The sequence below is a fragment of the Fringilla coelebs genome (assembly GCF_963513975.1).
Source record: "Fringilla coelebs genome assembly, chromosome: 25".
Classification (NCBI taxonomy): domain Eukaryota; kingdom Metazoa; phylum Chordata; class Aves; order Passeriformes; family Fringillidae; genus Fringilla; species Fringilla coelebs.
This window is the reverse complement of record NC_140051.1, coordinates 529,987-551,331: the sequence shown is the minus strand read 5'-3', so window position 1 is coordinate 551,331 and position 21,345 is coordinate 529,987. Positions and strand designations below refer to the sequence as shown.

At 49.2% G+C, this 21,345-nt stretch overlaps 1 protein-coding gene across 4 annotated transcripts in view; it reads left to right on the top strand.

The window, feature by feature from the left end:
- CADM1 (cell adhesion molecule 1) overlaps positions 1-20,264 on the top strand; it is a 133,262-nt gene extending 112,998 nt beyond the window's left edge. The window contains exons 9-13 of one of the 4 annotated variants that reach the window (XM_084221577.1): positions 4,392-4,424; positions 9,567-9,620; positions 11,482-11,565; positions 17,822-17,953; positions 18,129-20,264. In XM_084221577.1, the coding sequence (XP_084077703.1) occupies positions 4,392-4,424; positions 9,567-9,620; positions 11,482-11,565; positions 17,822-17,953; positions 18,129-18,247 (422 nt within the window). In that variant the 3' untranslated portion in view covers positions 18,248-20,264. The remainder of the gene's footprint in view (positions 1-4,391; positions 4,425-9,566; positions 9,621-11,481; positions 11,566-17,821; positions 17,954-18,128) is intronic. The other 3 variants (XM_084221574.1, XM_084221575.1, XM_084221576.1) reach the window with 3 other exon arrangements.
- Positions 20,265-21,345: the final 1,081 nt, after the last annotated feature.

Below are 21,345 nucleotides of genomic sequence, written 5' to 3'. Positions count from 1 at the left end.
TCAGGTGCTTGATGCCGCTGTGCAGCGACGCAGCCCAGGGATTTGTTCCCCCAAATTATTTATTATTTAACTTCTGCTTTCTGTTGAAGGTTCTGCCTGTCCCTGCTAAAATGTCAAGTTAATTTAAAGATGATTCTTCGCCTTTCTGACATTTTCATCCAGGATGTGTCTGCATTAAAGGGGCTAAAGGCAGAGCTGACAGGCCTGGGACAAGAAATAAAACGAAATAAAATTCAGTCTTTCAGTCCCATGTCCAGCCAGTAGCAGGCAGGACCTGTCATATGTGGCCTTACTTTTGGTGACACAGCATAAGCAATGCACAAACCATCATCTTGCTGAGCAGAAGCGTGGGTTGTGTGCAAGTTTGGGCTTCAAATCAAACCCAAATCCTACCAAATCTGTATGGAGAAACATGCAAAAGCATGGCTGGAGCCACTGTGCCAATTTCAGACTATTTTTGTTCTGGTCACACACAACATCCATACAGATTTTGATGATTTTTGTCAAACATCTGGTCTGCTAATCAAGCTGTCCCCAGGGCTCATTGCAGCATGCCTGGACCAGGGCACTCAGTGCCAGCCTGGAGTGCTGTACAGAGCAGATCAGGAGGCTCAGGAATGCAAGGGACATCTCCATCCGTCCTTGGAGGAGCGTGTGGTGAGGGAGAGGATCGATGGGTCACTGCACTCTGGTGTTTGAGCCCCATCACCCCTCAGCTCCTGCATTGCTGTGGATGGGACAGCTGTGCTGGTGTCCCGCAGAAGTTTCATCCAGGGGAGCAGTGGGAAGGGTTTTGTAGGCCTTTTCATCAGCCCCAAGGACCTGAACCAGGACAGGGATCGTTTGCAGTGCTGCATGCTGTTCCCTCAGGCTGCTGCAACGTGCAGGGGTTCGCACTTGCCCCGGTCAGTGCATGTGAAGTAGTCTGGAAAATCGGGAAGAATAAGAGCTCCACGCGTCAGGGATCAGATTGGCTTTTGGTTTCAGTTCAGAAAGCAATTTAAAAAGCAATATATTGAATGGATATCTATACTTGCTAAAGCCTCTTTAAATTTAAAAGGCAGCAGCGTGTTTTGCCGTTACTTTGTGGATGTGCTGCTGTAATTCTGTGTGTGTGCTCCTCAGCCCCAGCACTGAGTACCTCTGCGAGGCTGCAGCGCTGTGGCTGCAGCATTCAACCAGGGGAATTTAATTTTGCTGCTAGGGTTTTGATATTCCTCCATCATGCTTGTTCTGTTTGAGGCTGTGGACTAATTACGGCCAAGTTTAAAGGGCCTGGTCTGTCACACTCTGCAAACGGTTTGAAGTTGGAGAGAATCCATTTGAGAAAACAAGGAGGCTCAGCAGTGGAGCTCATAACTCTGAGAAATGTTGCCCAGCTGCCTCCATGCAGTAATTTTATAAATACGTGTGTGTATATGTGTGTGTGCCCTTGCGTGGCTGCCTAATGGGGTTGTAAGTGCCTAGAGCTTGGGTGTCATCTGAGTTGTCCTAGCTGGCAGATATTTACTTCTTACAGCCAGTGCTACACAGAAATTCCAATAAAGTGAAATTTGCAGCTTTGTAGAAGCCAGTGGTTACTCCTTTGGGCACCTTCTCTAACTATAAACCTGGCCTCAGAGGAGCTTTTTTACATGAAGATTTTGGAAGACCTTGACATTGTTCTGCTTTTCCTGAACAGAGTGTTTAGTTCTTTTTCTGATTGGCATTGGGAAGAGAAGCCTTGATATTAAGGAAGAAAATCCCAGGTTGTTTGGTTATGTGATTTCCACGTCCTCTTGGCTTTGCTGCACTGGGTAAACCAGCCCCTTCTTCATCACCAGCTTTCCATTTTAAATAATAACTATCAGCCTTGGGTGATCATGGAGCATGTTGATGGCCTGGGACCAGAACAGTGCTTTTTTGTGATGGCAGAGCCTTTCCCTGGCTTTGGTCAATATTAGTTAAGTCAGGAGTGTATCAAAGACTTCTTGTTGGTCAGCAACTGGGGAGAAGAGATGGTTTTTGTTGTAGGACATGGGGCAGAAGGCTGATCCCTGGGGTGCTGTGTGCCTGCTCTGACATGGAAGTGTGGCTGTTCTTGAAAGCAAAGCAAAAGCTGGTGGCACAACCCCAGGATTCAGAAAAGCACCTTTGAAGTTGGCCGGTCCAGGCTAAAGTTAGGGGTTGTGTGAGCAGCAGCATTGCAGGGCTGGGGTGTCCCTTCCCGGGTGAGGAGTGGCAGGGCTGGCACGCACATGGATTCACAGGAGGGCACTGACTGGGTACCAAAGCCCCAGTGACAGTTTTCTCTCCTCTGCCACAATGATGTAGAAGCACACCAGTGTCAGCACATTGGTGTCCTGAGCACGGGGCCGTGCCCTGTGTGCAGCCCTCCTTCCCAGAGAGGACTGGGACTGGACAGGACTCCCCAAAAGCTCACTCTAAACTTTAACCGGTCTGTGTTTCCTATTGCAACCATCCAAACCATTTGCTAATCATAACTTTGTCATTCCAGCTGCAGCCAACATGTTGTTTGACGTGGATATTTGTTCGCACTTACAACCGCTTGAGAACTTTATTTTGTGTAACCTGTCGGTCTCTGTCCCCGGACGGGGAAGCGAGATGCACTGTCCAGTTTGCACTGTTTCTTGACTAATAATCTCTTCCAGCACATCAATACAAGTTTGCTTCCAGCAGATTCTCTATTTATTGTAAAAGCTGACGTAACTTTTTTTATTTCAGGAAGACAGTAAATTGAGACTATTTATAGATGCCAAGATGCTATCTCAGGAATTAATACTGAGTTTTACAACCCCTTCTAAACAATGGCTTTCCCCCCACCTCCACCACCATTTCCCCTTCCACCATTTGCTTGGTTAAAACAAATGGGGATTGCTACCCAAAACCAAAGCAAAGCCCTGCTCTTGTTCTCCTCGTGGCTTTGGAAGGTTTCCCCTGCAGCCCCCAGAGCTCCCGCAGGAGAACAAGGGCTGGCCTCCTTGAGGGTGCCTTAGATTTGGTTGCCAAGATGAGAACAGCCTACATTGGCAGTGGAAACAGGCTAATGATGGCTTGATAATCTGTTACGCAGATCTTGGTGCAGTTTGTTAAACTGCGCAGGGTTTATTTGTTTTGCTTCCATAATTAAAGCATGTAGACCTTGTATCTGTAAGTATTATGTATTCCTTGTATGATTCTTGTCTTTGCTGCTGCTTCAGGAATTCAGCCCTGGGCTGTCCTCAGCTAAATTGCCAAGAAACAGGTCCTGTTTTTTCCACTGCTGCCTCTGCCCGTGCAGGGGCTCCATGCCCGGGTTGTGTGCCAGCATGTCAGCGAGGGGAAAGGCCGCTGTGAATTGTCTGTTGTGCTGCAAAACCCAAGCTCCAGGCTGCTCTGCAGGGCCACGGGTGCAGCGCTGCTCACCCACGGTGTTAGCACTCAAACACTGCCTGCCCCAGCCAGGCAGAGCTTGGCTCCAGGGATTTGTTTCAGCGACACGTTCTGGGGAGCAAGCCCCCTCCAGCCACTGCCCCCTGCCACAGAATCCCTCCAGATGCAAAGCAAGCGGCCTCCAACGACTAAATTAGCCAGTAAATTGGGTAATGTGGTTACATTTGGTTTAGGCCTGTCGGTGGAAATAACTGTCAGTAAAAGCCTTCAGATTTGGTCAGTCTTTTAAAACTGCCTGTTGCAAACTCCTGGAAGAGACAAAGCATCTCTCCATTGGCAAGGCAGTGCCCCCCAAGAAATTTCCAGTGAGATGTAGTCTGTATGGAGTAGAGTCAGCTTCAGACTAACCAGCAAAAAAAATCCAGGATATTTAATTACCCATAGCTGTTCAACCAGCTACCTGCTGCAGTGGAGGCGCTGGTAATGTTTGTCCACTGTTGCCAGTTCTAGAACATCTTTTATGCTGAAAAAAGCGGTTCATTGTGCGAGTGGTGGCTGGGAAGCTGGAGGAGAGGCAGGAGCAGGCTGTCCCCTGGCCACGGGTGCTCTGATGAGGCAGTGTTTGAGTGTGTAACAGCGACGTGCCGAGCCTCAGCTCTTCATCCTGCTCTGGAGCTTCTGTTTTGTCCCCACCAACCAAACCGTTGGTGTCGGTGTTCTCCCCTGTCTCCTGTTCCCCTGACTTTGCAACCACCAGTAATTGTTCTGGCAAGGACCTGGAAAAAGAGAAAAATTTACTGTTTTCCTCAGGCTCATAGCTTTTGAACTGGAGGCATGTCTTCTAAACAGTGCAACTCACTTCAAATGCTTTTTGCCTTTCATTTTATTATTGCTTGTCACGCAATGTTCTTTGAAAGCTTGCTCATATATTATCTGTTCCATTTTTTCCATTTTCCCTTTTTTTGCATGCTGTTCCTCCTGTTTCTTCCCTTCCTCCAATCCTCTGTTCCCGTGTGTAGACACAACGGCGACGACAGAACCAGCAGTTCACGGTTGGTATCACATTCCTGTTTATCTTATTTCTCAGCGCTGCTGAGTGGCAAGACAAGCCTGGGAAGGGGAGGCCAAAAAGGGAACTGGAGTCTTCAAGGGAAAACTGTGTTTCAGATGGACTCATCTCATAAATACAACATGGGTTCTAAGGCTGGAAAGTCTGTCTGCTCTTGTCATTTCTGCTGTGAGCTCCCCAGCTGATCATCCTGGTGCCAGGCAAGCACAAGCCCCGTGGCATCCAGGTCCAAGCAATGCCAGTTGGTTCTCCACGCATTGACTGAGAGAATCATTTCACACATGAAAAAGAAATTAATTTTTTTCTTTTTTTAGGGTTTTTGTTTGGTGGCTTTTTGTTTTGTTTTTTTTTTCCCTGGGTTTTTTTTTTTAAGATTTTTGAGCATTTTTCTTGGATTTTGAGTTAGTTTTTAAGACAGAGTATCCAGCGGGCAGCACTGGGGATTCTGGGATGCTCCACAGAGGAGCGCTCGCCTCCAAGGTCGGCAGGGAAGTTTGCGTTATTACACTGCAGAAGGAGATTGGGAAAACAAATAGCAACACTTTCCTCTCAGCATAGCAGTCTAGCAAAGTAACCCTTCTCGTCTGCTCCAGGCAGTCTAGCTAACAGCTTGACAGCTTCCTGAGCTTCCTCCATTCCCCGGCGAGCCTACGTACACGCTGCAGGCTGGAAGTTGAGCATCCCATTTTTTTGGCACAAGCTTACTTTTCAGCTGAAGAACCAAAACCTCTGACAATTTTTAATTATAGCTAATCCATGTTGGACTTTGTTGTTCTAGTTTCTTTTAACTCTGATAAATTGACTGATTTTTTACTGACAGAGCACCCCCTTCTCCGCCTACTCCACTCGAGGCATTGCTTGGGTGAGGTCAGAGGCAGGACTGAGTGAAGCAATCATTCTGCAGCAATGTGCCATATCAAGTGGAGGGGCTTACATTTCTTATCCCAAATAACTTACCTACCTGGATGCTTTTTCCCACTTGGCATAAAGATCAGAAATCTTCGGGCACACTTGTGTTTTGTCAGTGTGTTGATCTCCCTGTGTGTGTTAAATGTCAAGAGCCAACGTTGCTGATTTTGTAGCTACATGTTTGTGGCTAGATGTTGAGCCCTAAATTTGAAAAAGATCAGGTATCCCCAATGATGGCACAGCTCCCAACATCCTTTCTAGTGTTGTTTCTGCGTCAGGAAAGGCTCACTGTAGGCATGGATCAGACTCAGCAGTGAGGACAGCTGGGCAGATGCTCAGTGGCAAACCCTTGCCCCATTTTTTTAAGCAATTCCTGATGTCTTTCCTTATTTTTCTTTGTCCTGAGGAAGCCATAAAAAGCCTGTTCTTAACTCGAGGACTTCCCCCCTCCGTGGGGAGGATCACTGCCCGGGAGGTGGCCAGCTGAAATGACAACCTATCCCAGTCAAACGAGCTGCCACAGACTTTCCTGCCTTAAAACCAGCCAGTTTGTTCTGAATTCCCCTGTGCTTGCCCTTGTGGGGTGCTTTTCCCGTGAAGACTCTGGATTTCTTTCCAAGCTTGTGTTGCTGGAGTGTGTATGGAGTATACCAGGTGTTTCTGTATGTTGGCCATTTGTTCTTTCTGATGTCCGATGGGAGTGAGCATGTCTGTGAATGACTAGAAATGCATGGGCATGAATACAGCCAAATGGATTTTCTCCAAAAACGATTTAAAATGAATTGGGGGAAGAAAAAAGAAAATAAACCAACCAACCAAAAAAAACCCCAAAAAAACCCAAAAAAACCAAAACCAAAAACCAACCCAAAAAAGAGCTTGCTAGCAAAGAAAATGGAATGTAAGGCCAGTGTGGAGCCAGCACAATGCTTCAATCGGGGAAAGAGGGTTTTGAGCCATTTAAAGTTTTGGAGCGTATCCTAGAGGACTGGGGGGAAGGAGTCCTGTGTGTGTGTGCATGTCCCAGCAGTAGCCAAGGCCCTGCCATTCCTGTCTCCTCACGGAATGGAGTTGACGGCAGCGATGCATGAGTGACCTAACGCACGAACGTTGTTAACTCTTTTGTTGAAAAATGAGAGCTTAACTGTGAATTTTCTGATGCACTTTCTCCTTTCTCTGCACTGTTCATTGCCAGAGCTCCAATAACAGCATGGTCATGGCCGGCAGGAAGGCTTGTGCTTCCGCTGCACCCCACCAAGCTGGGGTTTCCCAGCTTCAGCCCGCCTCCCTCTCAGTGTGCCCCTGTGGGGTCAGGGTGCCCGTGGGGCTGAAACCACAGGTCCCACTGTTTGAGCTGGAATGCAGGCAGAACTCGGTGGAGCCGGGAGCGTAACAGCCTGGAGTGTCTGCGCCACTCCGTCTGGGGAGAAAGCGCTTTTTCTGCCACGCCCTTTCCATTTTCCTCCCTGCCCCTCTCTCCACCATAATCAGTGTGCCAGTTTTTAATGTCCTGGCCCCTGTTGCCCCTCTAGAGGCTAGCCCTTTGTAGAGCCCCTCAGGTGAGATGCCCAGCTCATGTTTGCCCCCTATACAAGCAGGACATCTCTAAGCAGCCATGACCTTGGACACACTGACTTCGTGTCCATTTTTTTCCAAATTCTGCCCTTACCCTGTTGTAAGCAGAGAGCTCTAAATGCTCAGAGTGATTCCCCAGGATGTAAGTACTGCCCACACAGGGCATTGTGCTTGAGGCCCTGTCCATCCATCTGTCTGCCCAGCCAGGGCTGCTCCTCATTCCCCTGGCAAGGCAAGAACTAGGCAATGCTGCCTCAGCACAGGCAGAATTTCTACTCATTCCCATGGAAAGGTAGGGTTTTGAGCCATTTGGAAAAGCCTCCTCTGAAGCTGGCAAAGCAGGAAGCCTGGAGTGAAGGTTAAAATAAGGAAAACACCCCAGTCACAATAATAATGGCCCATAATGCAGCAGGTAAATTATTTTACAGGCTGGAAATCCTTCCCTGAAGGCCTGTGTGGGTTTTTAATTGTGGCCTCAGCAGGTTTGGTACAAGAATAGGTAGCACTATTGCGTTACGCTCCCGTTCCTTTTTCTGATAGTGCTCAGTCCCTAAAAACGCTTGGCTGAAGCCAAAGCCCGGCTGCAGCAGAGCCCTGGCCACTCGTACGTCCTGCCAGGTGCCACAGAAAAGGGCTTTCTGCACTGCCATCACCAAGCAGCTCTGCTTCCAGCTGCCTGCTTCCCCCTTGGAAATGCCCTACTTAAAAGTGCAGCTAATAGTGAATCCGTTCCTCAGTCTGTTTTACAGCTCCCATCCTTGGGGCGGTTGAATAAAACATCACAGGGTCTGCGCAGCGCCGCCGCGCGCCGCATGAAACGGAATCCCTAATTGCTTATTTAGAGCCTGAGATGGGAGAGAAATCGGCTTTTCCTGAAGAACTGGATGTAGCGTGGGAGCCCACAGAAACCTAAATATACCCAGGGTGCCTGGTCCTTGTGTGAGCCCCTGGTTGAGCTGCAGGACGCACTCACCGTGCTGGCTCTGCCTGCCGAGGATTTATCATTTCCAGGCAAATGGAGCAGAGTGAAAAGTTCCCTTTCATTTCTCTGACAGGAGTAGTGGCAGAGACTTTGAGTTCATCCTGTCAGAAGTGAAAAGGGGCTTTAGTAGCCAATATGAAAGTTTAATGAGAAAAATCAAGTAATTTACCACCTATTTAAATGCCTCACAACAGGTTTTAACACCGTCCGGTGGCATTTGTGAGTGTCCCAGGTGCAGGAGAAGCAAAATTGTAGAATTGTTGCAAATTTTTTTCTGAAAAGGATTTTTTTTTTTTTTCTTCATAAAAAATGCAACATTGCCCTTTTTCATCAGTGAGAAAATGTAGTTCCTTGAAAGGGAACTCTCTACAGAAGCAATTTTGGAGAGAGAAAAGTTGAAGGGCCCCTCTGCCAAGTGCAGCTTTGCATGGTCAATGGTTCTGTGAGTCAACTGTAGTATTTATAGATCATTTATAGGAAAAATGTTCCTGAAAATCTGAAAAGGACTCCCTGAAACCCAAGAGTGGCACACTATTTCCTGCTATTAATCTCAATGGCTTCCCACTTCAGGAGGTAATACCAATGTAGCTTCCTGATGATTTGATGCATTTAAAAACCAGTAACTGAAAATTAGTTTCATTTTTAAAGGGCAGTGTATATATAAAAATATACATATTGCTGCTCTGCAGTGGGGCCAAGTCTGCACATTGACCATACTGCACTCACAGCCTGGCTATTTAACAGACAGTCAGCTCTGGTAGCAGTCTGTGAGCTGATGATCCCAGGTTCCCCAGTGCCCAGGGATGCGGGATCTCTTCATGGGAATTTTTTTTCTTGGCTTATGCATTTGCTTTTAGTGGCCAGCAGCAAGAGTGAGTCCTGGAAGTCGCAGCCCACAGGGTAACATTGCCCCAGCCCACATTTCAGTAAGTCTGGGTGGCCTCGTGGCTCTGGTGTGCCACGGCACTGGTGCTGGGATGTCCACCCCTGGAGGTGCTCTGCCTGCAGCCCCCAGCATTCCTCAGACTCCCAAACCAAGCAGCACTAATGCCCTCACAGACAGCGCTGGCTGCCTGTGGTGGCCATGACCACGTGCCTCCCTGGTTGCTTTATAGCTTTGAGGACAGATGCTTTTCCCATAAATCCATCACATTTGGGCAAATGAAAAAAAGCCGGTTTGTCCGATAGTTTGGCGGAGGACACAGCCCGCAGCCTGCAAACAGGCCATGACATGCGCTGCACAATATTCATATTCTGTCATTGGTAAATGTCCTGACTTGTCACCATGACCAAAACTAATTGGATCGGTTGCAAAATTGGAGGCAAGTTTTCCATGTATGCAGGACTGAAATCATCCTGGACTAAATTGGGAAATTGTGCCCGTGACGGCCGAAAGGCGGAGTCTGGGGCTCTGCATGCTGTTATGAGTGGTCTCTGCCACGTTCCGTGTGCCAACAGTGTAGAGCGAGGAGCGTTTCTGTCTGTAATAAAGGCCAGATTGCACTGGTGTCACACGATGGCTCTGCCCGCGCCGGCAGGCGGTGGCAAGTGACTGACGCATTCTCTTTTTCCCCCTCAAGAAATTCATCCTCAGTTCTTAAGTGTGTTGTTTTTTGTCGCTTGAGAAACGCAGAGAAAAACGAGTCTGTTTTTACTTGTAAGGCTTTACTCAGTTGCCCAATTCGGCCGAGGAGCTGGACTATGGGGATCTCTCAGGTAAGGGCTAGTCTGTAGGTAACCCGCTGTTCTCCTTCGCTAGACACTGGTTCCACTCTGATTTCTGCATCTTGGCCATGTTGCATTGTGCAGTTGCTGTGGCGCAGCCATTCCCCACACGCTCTTGCAGCTTGGAAGTGCGCTCCTTTCTGTTGGGGTTCTCCTCCCTTTTTTTTTTTTTTATTTTTTAATTTTTTTATTTTGGCACCCATTTCTGTGTGGCATCCTCAGGGCAGGAGGTGCAGGGCACCGAGGCCAACCATTGTGGTTCCCTCCTGGCTGGGATTTTTTGAACGCTGAATTGGAGACCAGTGAGTTGAATCTTTGTTTGTAAAACACTTGACTCTGCCGTGTTGAGCGGAACCCCCCTTTAAACAGGTGGCCAGCACTAAGCCTTGGCTGCTCGGGGATTCCTCATCATACCAGCCTCAGATTGGCAGTAAAAAGGAGGTGGTTGTTTCATCAGTGAGGCCAAACCAAGTAAATGGTTCAAGCCTCTTTTTATCTGCACTGGTCTGAAAGAGGCAATAATGCACCCTCATGGCTGGTCCTTGCTAATTAGTGCTGATTGAAATTAAAGCATAACAGCATCTTCAGTGGATGCAGTTGGGTGCATTCAGAGCAGAGCCTCTACTAGTGGTACAAACCTAAATCTTTGTTTTTCATGTTTTCTTATAGAAATGAACCTTTTTATTTTTTTTGCCCCCCCTTGCAGAGCATCCCTGCAGACTCCTGGTACCTGCCGGGCTCTGTGGCTGCGTGTGGCCACTCCAGTGCAGGGTGCACAGTCCTGGCCATAGGGCAGGAGCAGCCACTTGTCCCCCTGGGAAGAGCCCAGCCCAGGGGGCTGGAGCCCAGTGCTGTTCCTCTCAGGAGTTCAGCATGGGGCAAAAAAATACGCCAAAAAAACCCTGAGTCCTCATCTTATTCCATCAAATGGTTCCCTCCACCCAGTCAAATCAGGAATGTCTCATCCCATAAGCCACTACAGGTGTGCTGTGGCCAAGAGGTCAGAAATGATGGATTCATTCTGGATGTTTTCTAACATTGAGCAATGCTAACAATTATTATTGCAGGCCTGGGACAGATCCCATAGGTAAGATGCACCAGGGCTCTGGTGAACATCCCTGAGTGGATGGGGAAAATTGTTTTGCTCTTAAGTTCTTTCACTTTTTAAAGTTCTGTTTTTTAAGGAAAAATACACTTCTTGGTGAATGAAGAGAAATTCCTCAAAGGAATTGCCCAGAATGGGTGTTTGCTCCCCAGCCTGTGCTGCTCAGAGGGGCTCACGCCTTTCCCAGAGCACACAGCTCAGTGTAGTCCTTTTTCTGAGTCTGGAATGGAAGCCAAAATTGCCCCCTCCTCTACAGAGCACAGCTCAGGCAGACCCGCTGCCCACAGTGAGCACCTATCATGTGCTGCCAGGCAGCCTTTTTGGAGCATCTGGTTTGGCTACTGATTTTTTCCCTAAGAATTTCAAAATTTTGCTTGTTGCTCTTTAGGTTACTCCTGCCTGCCCAAAGGGTGATCATTCCTGGTCAGGCGTGGTCAGGATCATACTGGGTCAGGTATGGGGGAGGCACTAGAGAGCCCCAGGCCCTTCTCTGCTACAGACAGAGTGGTCTCTGCCCCATAGCTTCGGGAGACTGAAACCAGGTCACGTTTTTGGCCCGGGGTCAGCACATGGGGGGTCTCAGATGGGTGGTCCAGGTGAGTGCTGGAGCTGAGCTCTCTGTCGGGAGCGCTGCCCTCCGCTCCAGCCGGCGTGGCACCACCCCGGGGGATGCAGCCCCACAGGGGACGGTGCCGTGGCGGGCGTGGGGGCTGCTGCCGTGTTTGCTCAGTGTGCTGTTCCTTCCAGGTACATCTGTCCCACCCACAGCTTCCACCGAGGCTCTGCCGACTGTGCAATTAAGTAACGCATCCCTTGCCTTCCGCCCTTCAGGTAGCCTGAGTCCAGAGCCGTCCTCGCTCCTCCCGGCCCAGCTCTGTGTGTCCGTGCCTCTTGCAATCCTCTTGTTCCTCACATCCTGAGCCCTTAGGGTACGGAGAGGGCTGGCCTGGCACCTCTCAGTTCCTCGTTCCAGCCTGGCACAGACCGGCAGGCAGAGTTCCTGCAGCACTGGGCACTGAGGGGGCAAACCTGAGCCAGTGTGTGTGTGTGTGTGTGTGTTGTGCACACCTGTGCATGCAGGTGCACACACACAGACACTGCCGTGGGCTCCAGGCACGGCGCTCCAGGGACCCACTCCCACCCTCCCCGAGCTCTCCTGGCCCCTCTCCAGAGCATCGGCACCTCCTGTGAACCAGGGCACAGTTCCCTGACCAAAAATGATCAGCGCCTTTGCACAGGGGATGCCGGTGGATCGATGGCCGTCGGCTGCACCCGGGGCCCCCTTCTCCTGAGAGGAGTCTGTGGAAGCAGCCGTGCAGCTCTGAGCTCTGCCACAGTGAGCACATTTATTCAAACAAAGCGCGTTATTTTTTATGAAGCCATCTTGAAATGGGTCGCTGAAGGGGAGCTTATTGATTGAAGAAGGATGAACTCCTCAAATTTCTCTGGTTTAAATTAGACCAAATTCAATTACGATACGACAGGCAGGTTAACGCTGCTCTTTAACGGCCCCTCAATAAATTCGAGGAGGGGTAGCCTGCTCCATGCCACGCTGTGGGAATGAATAACATTATTGCTCATCCTGTCATGGACAGGCAGTGATTTCCGTCCTCCCGTGTCGTGGCTAAGTGCTTTATAGTGCTCACAGAGTAACGGCAGCCTGTTCTTCCACCAGCACCCCCTGCCAAGTCCAACCTCTAGTGCTGCTCCATCATTTCAAAACCTTTATTCCACAAAAGAATTGACCCCAGATTCATTTGGGAGGTGTCAGTGCAGTCCTGATGTTTCCTACCTCCAGGGAAAAGGAATAATTGGCTCACCAGGTTTTCAGGAGTGCTCAAATGACTTAAGGCCATTAAGCGCCCATATCGTGACCTGTGGGATCTTCAGGCATACTGATGGGATAATCATTTAACAAACTGAACTGTAATCAGATTTAGAAGAGATCACTTGTTTAGGAATTCTTCAAAGGTGTTGCCATAGGTTTCCTTTCCCTGCCGCGATGCAGATGTTACCTGCACATCTGGGAAGCTCAGGAGCTTCAGTGGGGTTGGTGTGTATGAGCTTGCACCTGCCCACAAGTTCAGCCCACACTGCCCAATGTCAGGAGCTTGACCTTAATTTTCACCCAGAAATAGAAGGTAAATTTTTGTGCAAGTGCAGCAATAAATCCTGATGTGCTAAAAATAATGTCTTAACTACATTTTCATTAAAATCTCCCTCTGTTCTCTGCTTTTACAGCAGAGATGCACGTAGAGGAAGGTCAGAGCTGTCCAGAGGCACCCCAAAATGTTGCATTTGGGCTAATGTGAAGCTGGAGGGAGGTGAGGAGGAAGGACAGGAGTCAGGAGCACCGCGCAGCAGGGTGCCATAAAACCTGGGCTTTCCCCATCACAGCAGGACAGGCTGCATCTCCCAGCGCTGCCTTTGCTCCACTCCTGCGGCACTGAGCCGAGGGAGAGCCGTAAGCGGCTGGGGAGGGTGCTGGAGCGCGCAGGGAAGGAGCTGCTGGCAGCAGCAGCAGTGTCAGGAGCGGTGCCAGCGGCGGTGGAGAGCTGGGGCCGGCTCCTGCCGGCTGCAGGAGGCCCCTGGAAGGAAGGAGCCGCTGCCTCCGGGCGCTCGAGGATGCTCGTGTGTGCAAAGGGCTCCCGTCAGCAAGGTGAGCCCAAAGCCGCCGCCTGAGCCTCGCGGGACGCGCTGCTGAGAGCGTGGGGAGCACTGAAGGTAAACCTGGAGTGGTTTGACCCAAGTAGGTCTGAAGCTGTTAGTGTGGGTAGAAAGGAGATTTAAAATTCAGGCAGCCCAGTCCAACCCAGTCTTACTTTTACTCTTGAGATGCTGCTGCTGACGAAAAGAGTGGAATATTCATAGATACATCTATATTTAAGGCCTCATTAAAGTGGAATTGAGTGGAACCTTTTCATTGAGAAGTTGGGAGCAAAAAAGCCTTCCCTCTGCTAAACCTGTGTGTAAGCGCTGACCCAGACTGCCAGAGTGCTGCTCTTACCATCACCATCATTTTTCTTGAGAGCCCACGGAAAGCTGGTTTTAGCACTTACATTGGCAGGAATGTTAGAAACCTGGAGATGATTAGAACATTCACTTTTTAAGACAGTCCCCCAAAGCTCCCATAGCTGAGAACGTGCAGGTGTGAATTGCAGAGGATGATTATCGATACTCAGATGACAATCCCCAGCTCAGCATCTGCTCCGTACTGCTCCTAACCTCTGGAATTAGTTCCTTAGTTCTGTGATGAGTAGGAAGCAGTCCCAAACCCCTTTCTCTCCTGTCTGTGTGCTGTTTGCTGAGCCGCTCTTTTTATTTAAAGGAAAACTTCAAGGTTGCCGTTCCAGCAGTGTAATCATTATTTTGTTGATTACATGAGCAGTTGGTAAAAATAATCAGCAAAAATAAATTTCAAGCTAGCTAAGTCTCTTCTGGCCACCCTAGAAGAGTCTCTGGAGCACTGCTGCTGCTGTACAGTGATCTGCACCACGGGCAGACGGGCCCACTACTGCATCCCATGAAACTCTGGCATCCCCTGTTGTGGGGTGCAGACGTGCCAATCCCCTGGGGGAGCAGCACAGCACTTGGAAAGACAAATTGATTTTTTTTTCCTGCATGAGTTCAGCTCTGGCAAGTGGACTGTACCACTACCACTGCAGTTTTCCTTTAAGGTGCTTTGGTGCCAAGCAAAGCACCGACCCAGAAACGGTTCAGCCAAGGTGCACCGTAGCTGCAGAGTAGCCCTGAGGGGCATGTTGCTGACAACATGCTGTGATGTCTGTTCCTTCCCTGCCCTTCCCTCCTTCTTTGTGCCCCACCCACAAACATTCGAAAGCAAACCCAAAACAAAACCCTAATAGGCAAATTCCTGATGATTCGCTGGAGAGGCCAGGATCCAGCTTGCTCCAATATATATTAACATCCTAATGGGAAAGCTCTGCATGTATACATTTACTGCGCCCTGACAAGAGGGAATTAAATGTCAGAAGGATTTGTAGCATCTGTAATTGAATTGGTGCTGAGAAAAGCAAATCTTGAGGAAGAATAACATATTAGGATTAGCAAATAATGTGGCATTTTGTCAGTTCCTGCCATCTCAACTGTTCCCTCTTCAGCAATAAAGTTGTGATTTCTGGTTTAATCAGAGATCGGAGGTGGGAATAGCTCGGGTGAATTGGAGACAGCATTTAAAGCAGATTCCGGTTGTTAAGGTCAAGTCTCTCCTTGGCTTTGGGGAATTATTCCTTGTTCCATAGACCTGACACTTTGTTAATTACCAAAGAAATAGCGAGGGACAGGATGTGGAGGGGCTGTTCCTGTGCTGGTGGCACACAGACAGGTTTGCTGGGAGCAGTGTCAGGATTGCTGGCGGTTTGGGCTTTGCCATGCCTGCAGGCAGAGCTCTTGTGCTGGGTCATGCTGCCAGAGCATGCGGGGTTTGATGAGGGGCTGGAGGCAAGGAGAGGAGATGCTGCAGCAGGAATGTTTTAGGCCATGTGTAAGCTTGAAGATGTATTTAGCCACATGTATCACAGCATGAACTTGGGGCTGGCACCTTGCAGGGGTCTTCTTAAGAGGAACAATTGAGAAAAATGGCCCTGCATGTCTCAGCAGAGGAACTGACACTTAGCAAACTCTGCTGAGCAAACCTGGCAAGGCTTAAGGCCGAAGTCCCTTCTCAGGGGAACCCTCAGTCCCTGCTCTTGGCACGATGCCATGCAAAGAGAGGACAAGAGGGATGTGTCAGGCACAGGGCCCTGGCACAGCCCCATCTCTGCGGCAGTGGGTCGGTGGGACAGCGTGGAGGCTGCCACCGCCAGCACGAGCACACGGCTTCATCTTTCCAGAACCTTAATTTATGATGATGAAGAAAAAATGCCTCTTGATGCAAAATCCTGCTGGAAGCACATTACAGAGCCGTAACTCAGCATGTTTATGCCCCTCAGCTGTTCCAGATGTCAACAAGGCTCTCATCCGCCCAGGCTGGGATGCTGCTGGCTGCTCCAAATGCAACCAAGCAGAACTGGGTGAAAGTTTCTGAAAAAACAGGAGTGAAGCGTGCCTAAAGCAGCTGCTCCAGCAGATGAGCCAGTTTAGTTGCTTTGCAGAGAGCAGGTTCATGGAGGCCAGATCAGCCAAGCTGGAGTGGCAGTGGGAAGGCTGTGTCAGAGCAGGGGCTCCCAGGATGCCCACTGCGCCTGGTTTTCCCCAGCTGCCACCCTGGGCAAGCAGCAGATCCTGTCCCTGGCATGGGATCAGCTCAGCACCCCAGGAGTGTCCATGGGCATCTTTCCCTCAGCATGCAGGGATGTTCAGCCACTCGCCACACAGCAGATGCTGGGAAGTGATCACAGCATGATCTGTTTCCCACTGGAGATGGGACAGAAGGTCCTCCTTTGCTGTGCTTTTGGTTTGCAGGGGAATAATCTTTTTTGGCTGCGGTTTTTACCTTATCAGCCAAGCTGCTGGAAGGATCTCCACAGTGTCTCTCACCACACCCCAGCTCATCCCAGCATCTCCCTGCCCACACTGGGGCTTCTGCTCTCAGAGGTTACTCGAAGGGGCTTTTTTTCTTAAATTGTTTTAATTAAAAGGCGCTTTATGGTGCTCTTGGTCCCCAGTTATTTACTTGGGTCCCTCAGTCCTTAATCTTGGAGCAGAATTGGAAATATCGATAAGAAAGCATAAATCCCAGCTGCTGCTCGAAAGCTTTGTATCAGGTCTCAGCTCAAAAGAGCCCCATTACCTTTAGCTGTCACGGATCTGTACGCTTGATCGATAAACTTCAAATATTATTAGAGGTGGAGGCTTCAGAGATTTGCTCTGTTCTTTGGAGGGAGACGGAGATAAATCTTTCTTAAAAATTGACTTGCATTTGCTCTCTCAGTCGTCCTGGCAAAACGCATTTCTCCGAGGTGTCCAGGCAGGCGCAGGCAGGGCAGATTTATGGGCCATGTGCTTCTTGTAGTGAAAGATTTAAATGGTAAATCCTTCACATATGACTTCACAAATCATGTAAAGTTAAAAGATTTTTACCGTTTCTGTTGCTGCTGTGCTTAAATTGTAAGGTATGGCCAGTAAATCATTTTAATAGAGGTGTCGCGCTTGACTCACTAAAAAAAAGAGACAATGGTTTAGCTTCTATTCCAAAATGTTAATGTATTAATCAGCGGGAGAATAATTGTTTTTTACTGCGTTATAAATCTCAGTTGCCATTAGGATTGCAGCGAGGGTTGATGTAGCTGCGTTCTTAAATTAAAATTGTTTACACTGCTATACATTCATTTTACATGGCCATAGCTCATCCGGGGTTCATTCCGGAGCCGTTCCTCCGCCACATCAGTCATCCCTCTCCCAGGTGACGGCATCCCGAGGGAGAGGCGCTTCTGAAGGGAAACTAATTGTGTGGTGAGGAGTTAAATAAACGCAGTAAAGCAGGCGGAGGCACTGTACACTTAGTGCTTACTGTCGGCCTCGGTCTGGGTGTTAGCTTTCGGGTCAGGAGTGCTGTGTCCTCGTGGGTTGCATTGAACAGTAAAGGTGGGGGTTCATGGTGGAACCCAGTTCAGTCGCGTCAGAGGATGGTTGTAAACACATTTTCCATGCTGGGTGAGTTGGGTTTTGGGCAAGGAGTGTTTTGGGAAGTTGAAATGTTTTCAACAGGGCACTCGTTAATGACATTTCTCAGAGCTGACGATTAATATTTCCGTATGATACCGCTCTTCTCCATGCCCCATCCACCAAGAAGGCTGGGGAGCACTATAGGGAAATTTCCCAAAATAGATCCCCACCAACAACTCCACGTGCCCTTCCTCCCCTCTCCCAGCTGTCTCCCACGTGCGTAGTCATAGTGCTGCTGCTTTTAGCGGAAAACACCTCGCGAGTCGAGCCACCAGATCAGTTCGGCTCCGGACAAAGCTCCTCTGCCTGAACTCATCTGTCTAGTTAGCTCCGTGCTTCACCCCTGCTCCTCTGGAGAGCCTGAGGGCAGCTCTTCCCATCCTGAGAGCAGCTGCAGCCAGAGCCTGCCGAGAGCATCGTAGTGAGTCCCCAGTTCTTATTCCTCTTCTGATCTCAACAGATTCCCGCGCAGGTGAGGACGGGGCCATACGGAGCGTGGACCATGCTGTGGTTGGTGGCGTCGTGGCCGTCGTCGTCTTTGCCATGCTTTGCCTGCTCATCATTTTAGGGCGATATTTTGCCAGACATAAAGGTAAGACAGAGACCAAAGCCGGAGGACGAAAGGCCAGGCTCGTGTGTCCCCTCAGTCGCGGTGTTGTCATGTCTGACAGGACACACGGCGGCACTTTTTGTTTCCTTCCTCGATCGCTCCCTCGGCAGCACACCAAGACCCCCAAGGAGTCACGCAGCCTCCACTTGCCTTGCAGGTACATACTTCACTCACGAAGCCAAAGGAGCAGATGATGCGGCCGACGCAGACACAGCCATCATCAACGCAGAGGGGGGACAAAACAACTCCGAGGAAAAGAAAGAGTACTTCATCTAGAGCAGCCTTGGTTCCCATGAGGTGTCCAACTGTGGACGGTTACTACTGGCCCTATTTAAACTCTACAAAGACAAAGTGATCTTGGAAGTTGCAACCAGCTTGTGTCTTTTTTTTTTTAAGGAAAAAAAAAAGCAAATGGGTGGAGAGCGGTGAGGCCGGGAAGGTCTGGGATTTGCTGTGTAAAAATATTCCTCGTAAAGTACACTCTGCTGTTCGACACCTCAGTTCGTTTGGGTTTTCTTTTTTTGGCCAAGTCCAGCTTGGATTTAGTTTAGTGAAGTCATTTGCAGAAGATTCTGTGCCTTGTTTAATTTCTGTTCGTTCGGGTCGGGGGGAGGCTGGGAAGAAGAGGGGCTTCTGTGCGTTAGTTCCCTTCGGGTTTCTGTGGCTCTTCGTTTCCCCTTTCCTGTTTCTGGAGTTGCCAGCTGGGACCCCGTGGAGTAGGTGCGTTTCTCTGAAGGTGTTTCCCCTTTTTTCTCTTCACCAGTTTCCGTTCAGAACTCGAGCTCATCGGAGGAGAACCAGCACATTTTAGATGCGTAGTTTGCAGTTCAGTGTGCCCATGTCCCGTTCCCCTGTTGCCGTCAGGGCTCGGATAACACCCCCCAAGCCCCCCTTTGTGGCTGTTTCAGGTGCTTTTGATGGTGGCGGCTGGGAAATGGGCTGGAGCTCGGCAGAGGCGCCGCTCGGCCGTGGGGATGCAGGAGCAGGGTCCTTGCTGGGCAGGCAGAGCCCTCCTGGGTGCAGGGGCTTCTCCTCATCCTCTCCCCGCTTGGCAGCCGTGGAGGCAGCAGGTAAAGCCCCTCTGACGTGTGAGCCCAGACCTGGAGAGCGGCTGGATGAACAAAACTGCCTTTTTTTTCTACCTGCTGAGTAAAACGCGGGAATTTGTGCTGAAACGAGCGTGCTAATGACCACTAAAGCCATAGGTGCACAGGAGACTCTGGCTCAATTGGAATTGTAAGCGACAGGTAGCAAACTGCAGCGGGAAGACGGTATAAAGTTATATATGCTGACTTTTTTTTGGTGAGTAATCATGGATTTCGAGCGATACTTTTTTATTGTGTTTATGTGGCAAACGTATCTGATTTATTTAAGGAAAGCATTACTCTTAGTGTCAGGTTTGGGGATTTTTTTAGGGTTTGGGGGTGGGGGGGCCATTTTCGCGCGTTTGTTTTTTAATTGCTGTTTTTTGGCAGAACCATGACAGTGTGGGATTCCTTTGGGAACGGGGCGGCCTGGAGCACCGAGCGGGCCCGTTTTCCCCAGCAGTATTCCGTCTTTCCCCTCTCTCACGAGCGGAACCTCGCGAAACACCCTTTTTTCCGAGCAGCTTTTGCCGAGCGCAGCTCTCGTCTGAGCCCTCAGCACCATTGCCAAACCCCATCGCGGTGAGAAGCAGCCTGCTGGAGCCGGGGGCTCCGCGGCACGGGACGGGCATCCTGGCCTTGAGCAGCCCATATTTGTTTGGAAGTGTACCGTAGTGCAGTGTTACCGATGTAACTTTGACTTACAATGTTGACATGTCTCAGGTTCATGTGTTTGATTGGTGTTTTCCGTCTCAGGTAGATTGCAAAATTTCGGCCCCACGCATTGGAAAAATAAAAAAAAAAAACCACACATAAAAACAGGAGAAAAAACAGGAAATTATTAATTTTAGTTGTATATCGGTTTATGTATTTTTTCTTCAGTATACAGTGCACTGTTGAAATGTATTGTTGAGTATTACTTTGTACAGCTTTAGATCATTAGGACTTTGAAGCGTGAAGAAAGAACAACCTTGTTTAAAGGAGGATCACAAATGAAGAACGCAGAACTGATGATAAACAACCTTGTTCTTTATTTACCCGGCCTTTTTATTTTTTCCCCTTAGGCCAGTTCTGTTTTAAGGTGTCCATGGAAGATGTTACAGTGTAAGAAAATACATATCCATCTGTTCCCATTCACATTTTGTATTGGTTCATGTATCCCATTTTTACAAAGGAAAAGAAGTACTATAAAATATCTGTCTTCTTAATAAAAAAAAGTTAATGTTACAAAACTAGACCTTGTTTGGCACTCTTTATCCCAGCTGTTACAGAGTCCACTATCGGAGCTCCACCAGCAGCATGGGCAGGAGGAGCTGGGGCTGAGCAGGTCACACTCAGCACTAGAAGGAGTTAAACCTCCTGTATTGAACCTACATATAATATAGAGCAGATCTCGTAAGTTCCATGTTTAAAATTGCTAAATTATTTTCTTTGAGGAGTAATGCCTTGGAGGAAATTGATTTGATGTTCTGACTTTCCCAAGCTGCGGTAGGTCAGTACACAAGTTCTTAATAGCAGACAAATATTTAAATCCTCCCTTGGAAGGTAAGTGTTGAAACACGTGATCTCCTTCACGCCATTCTTGTCTCCATTCAGTCCTGGCGCTGCCAGATTTCCTGGCACCTGTCTGTGGAACGCTTGGCACGTCCAAGGGGTGACACGATGTCTGTTTGCCTCCGGCCGCGCGGCTGCAGCAGCCGGTGCTGCCGCAAGGATCCGCTCAGCCTCGGGCAGCAGCAGCGCCGACACTCCTCCTCCTGCCTCCCCTCCACCACAGCCCCCCAAATCGGGCTGCGAGGCAGCTGCAGCGCTGAAATTAGAATCATTAATCTTTTATGTTTTGCACAAAGGATGAGGAGGAAGACAATTGCTTTTCGAGGAGATCACACCGAGAAGGACCGTGCAGAAGCAGCGTGCTTGGCCCCGGAGGGGCCCTGTGGACCCGGGGCTGTGTGCCAGACCAAGGTCCAGCTCTGGAGCGCTCGGGGCATCTCGTGGTTATGTCACAAATAACGTTTTTCTGAGAGAAATCATGACACTGAGGGAAAAACCATAGGGCAGAGCCAAAAAAGCAGCTCCCCCTTTTCTTACCTGAAATGAGCAGAGCAGCTTTGATGGTTTCCATGGCTATTGCAATTATTTCAGTGCAGGAGAGGTTTGTGGCTGATGCCAGCTCACGATGGTTTTCTCCTCAAGCCAGCACTAATTGTGTCTCATACTTGTGGTGTCTGTAATTTATCCTCTCAGGGGTCCACGTCTTTCAGGGTTTTAACGTTCTTTAGTGGTGCT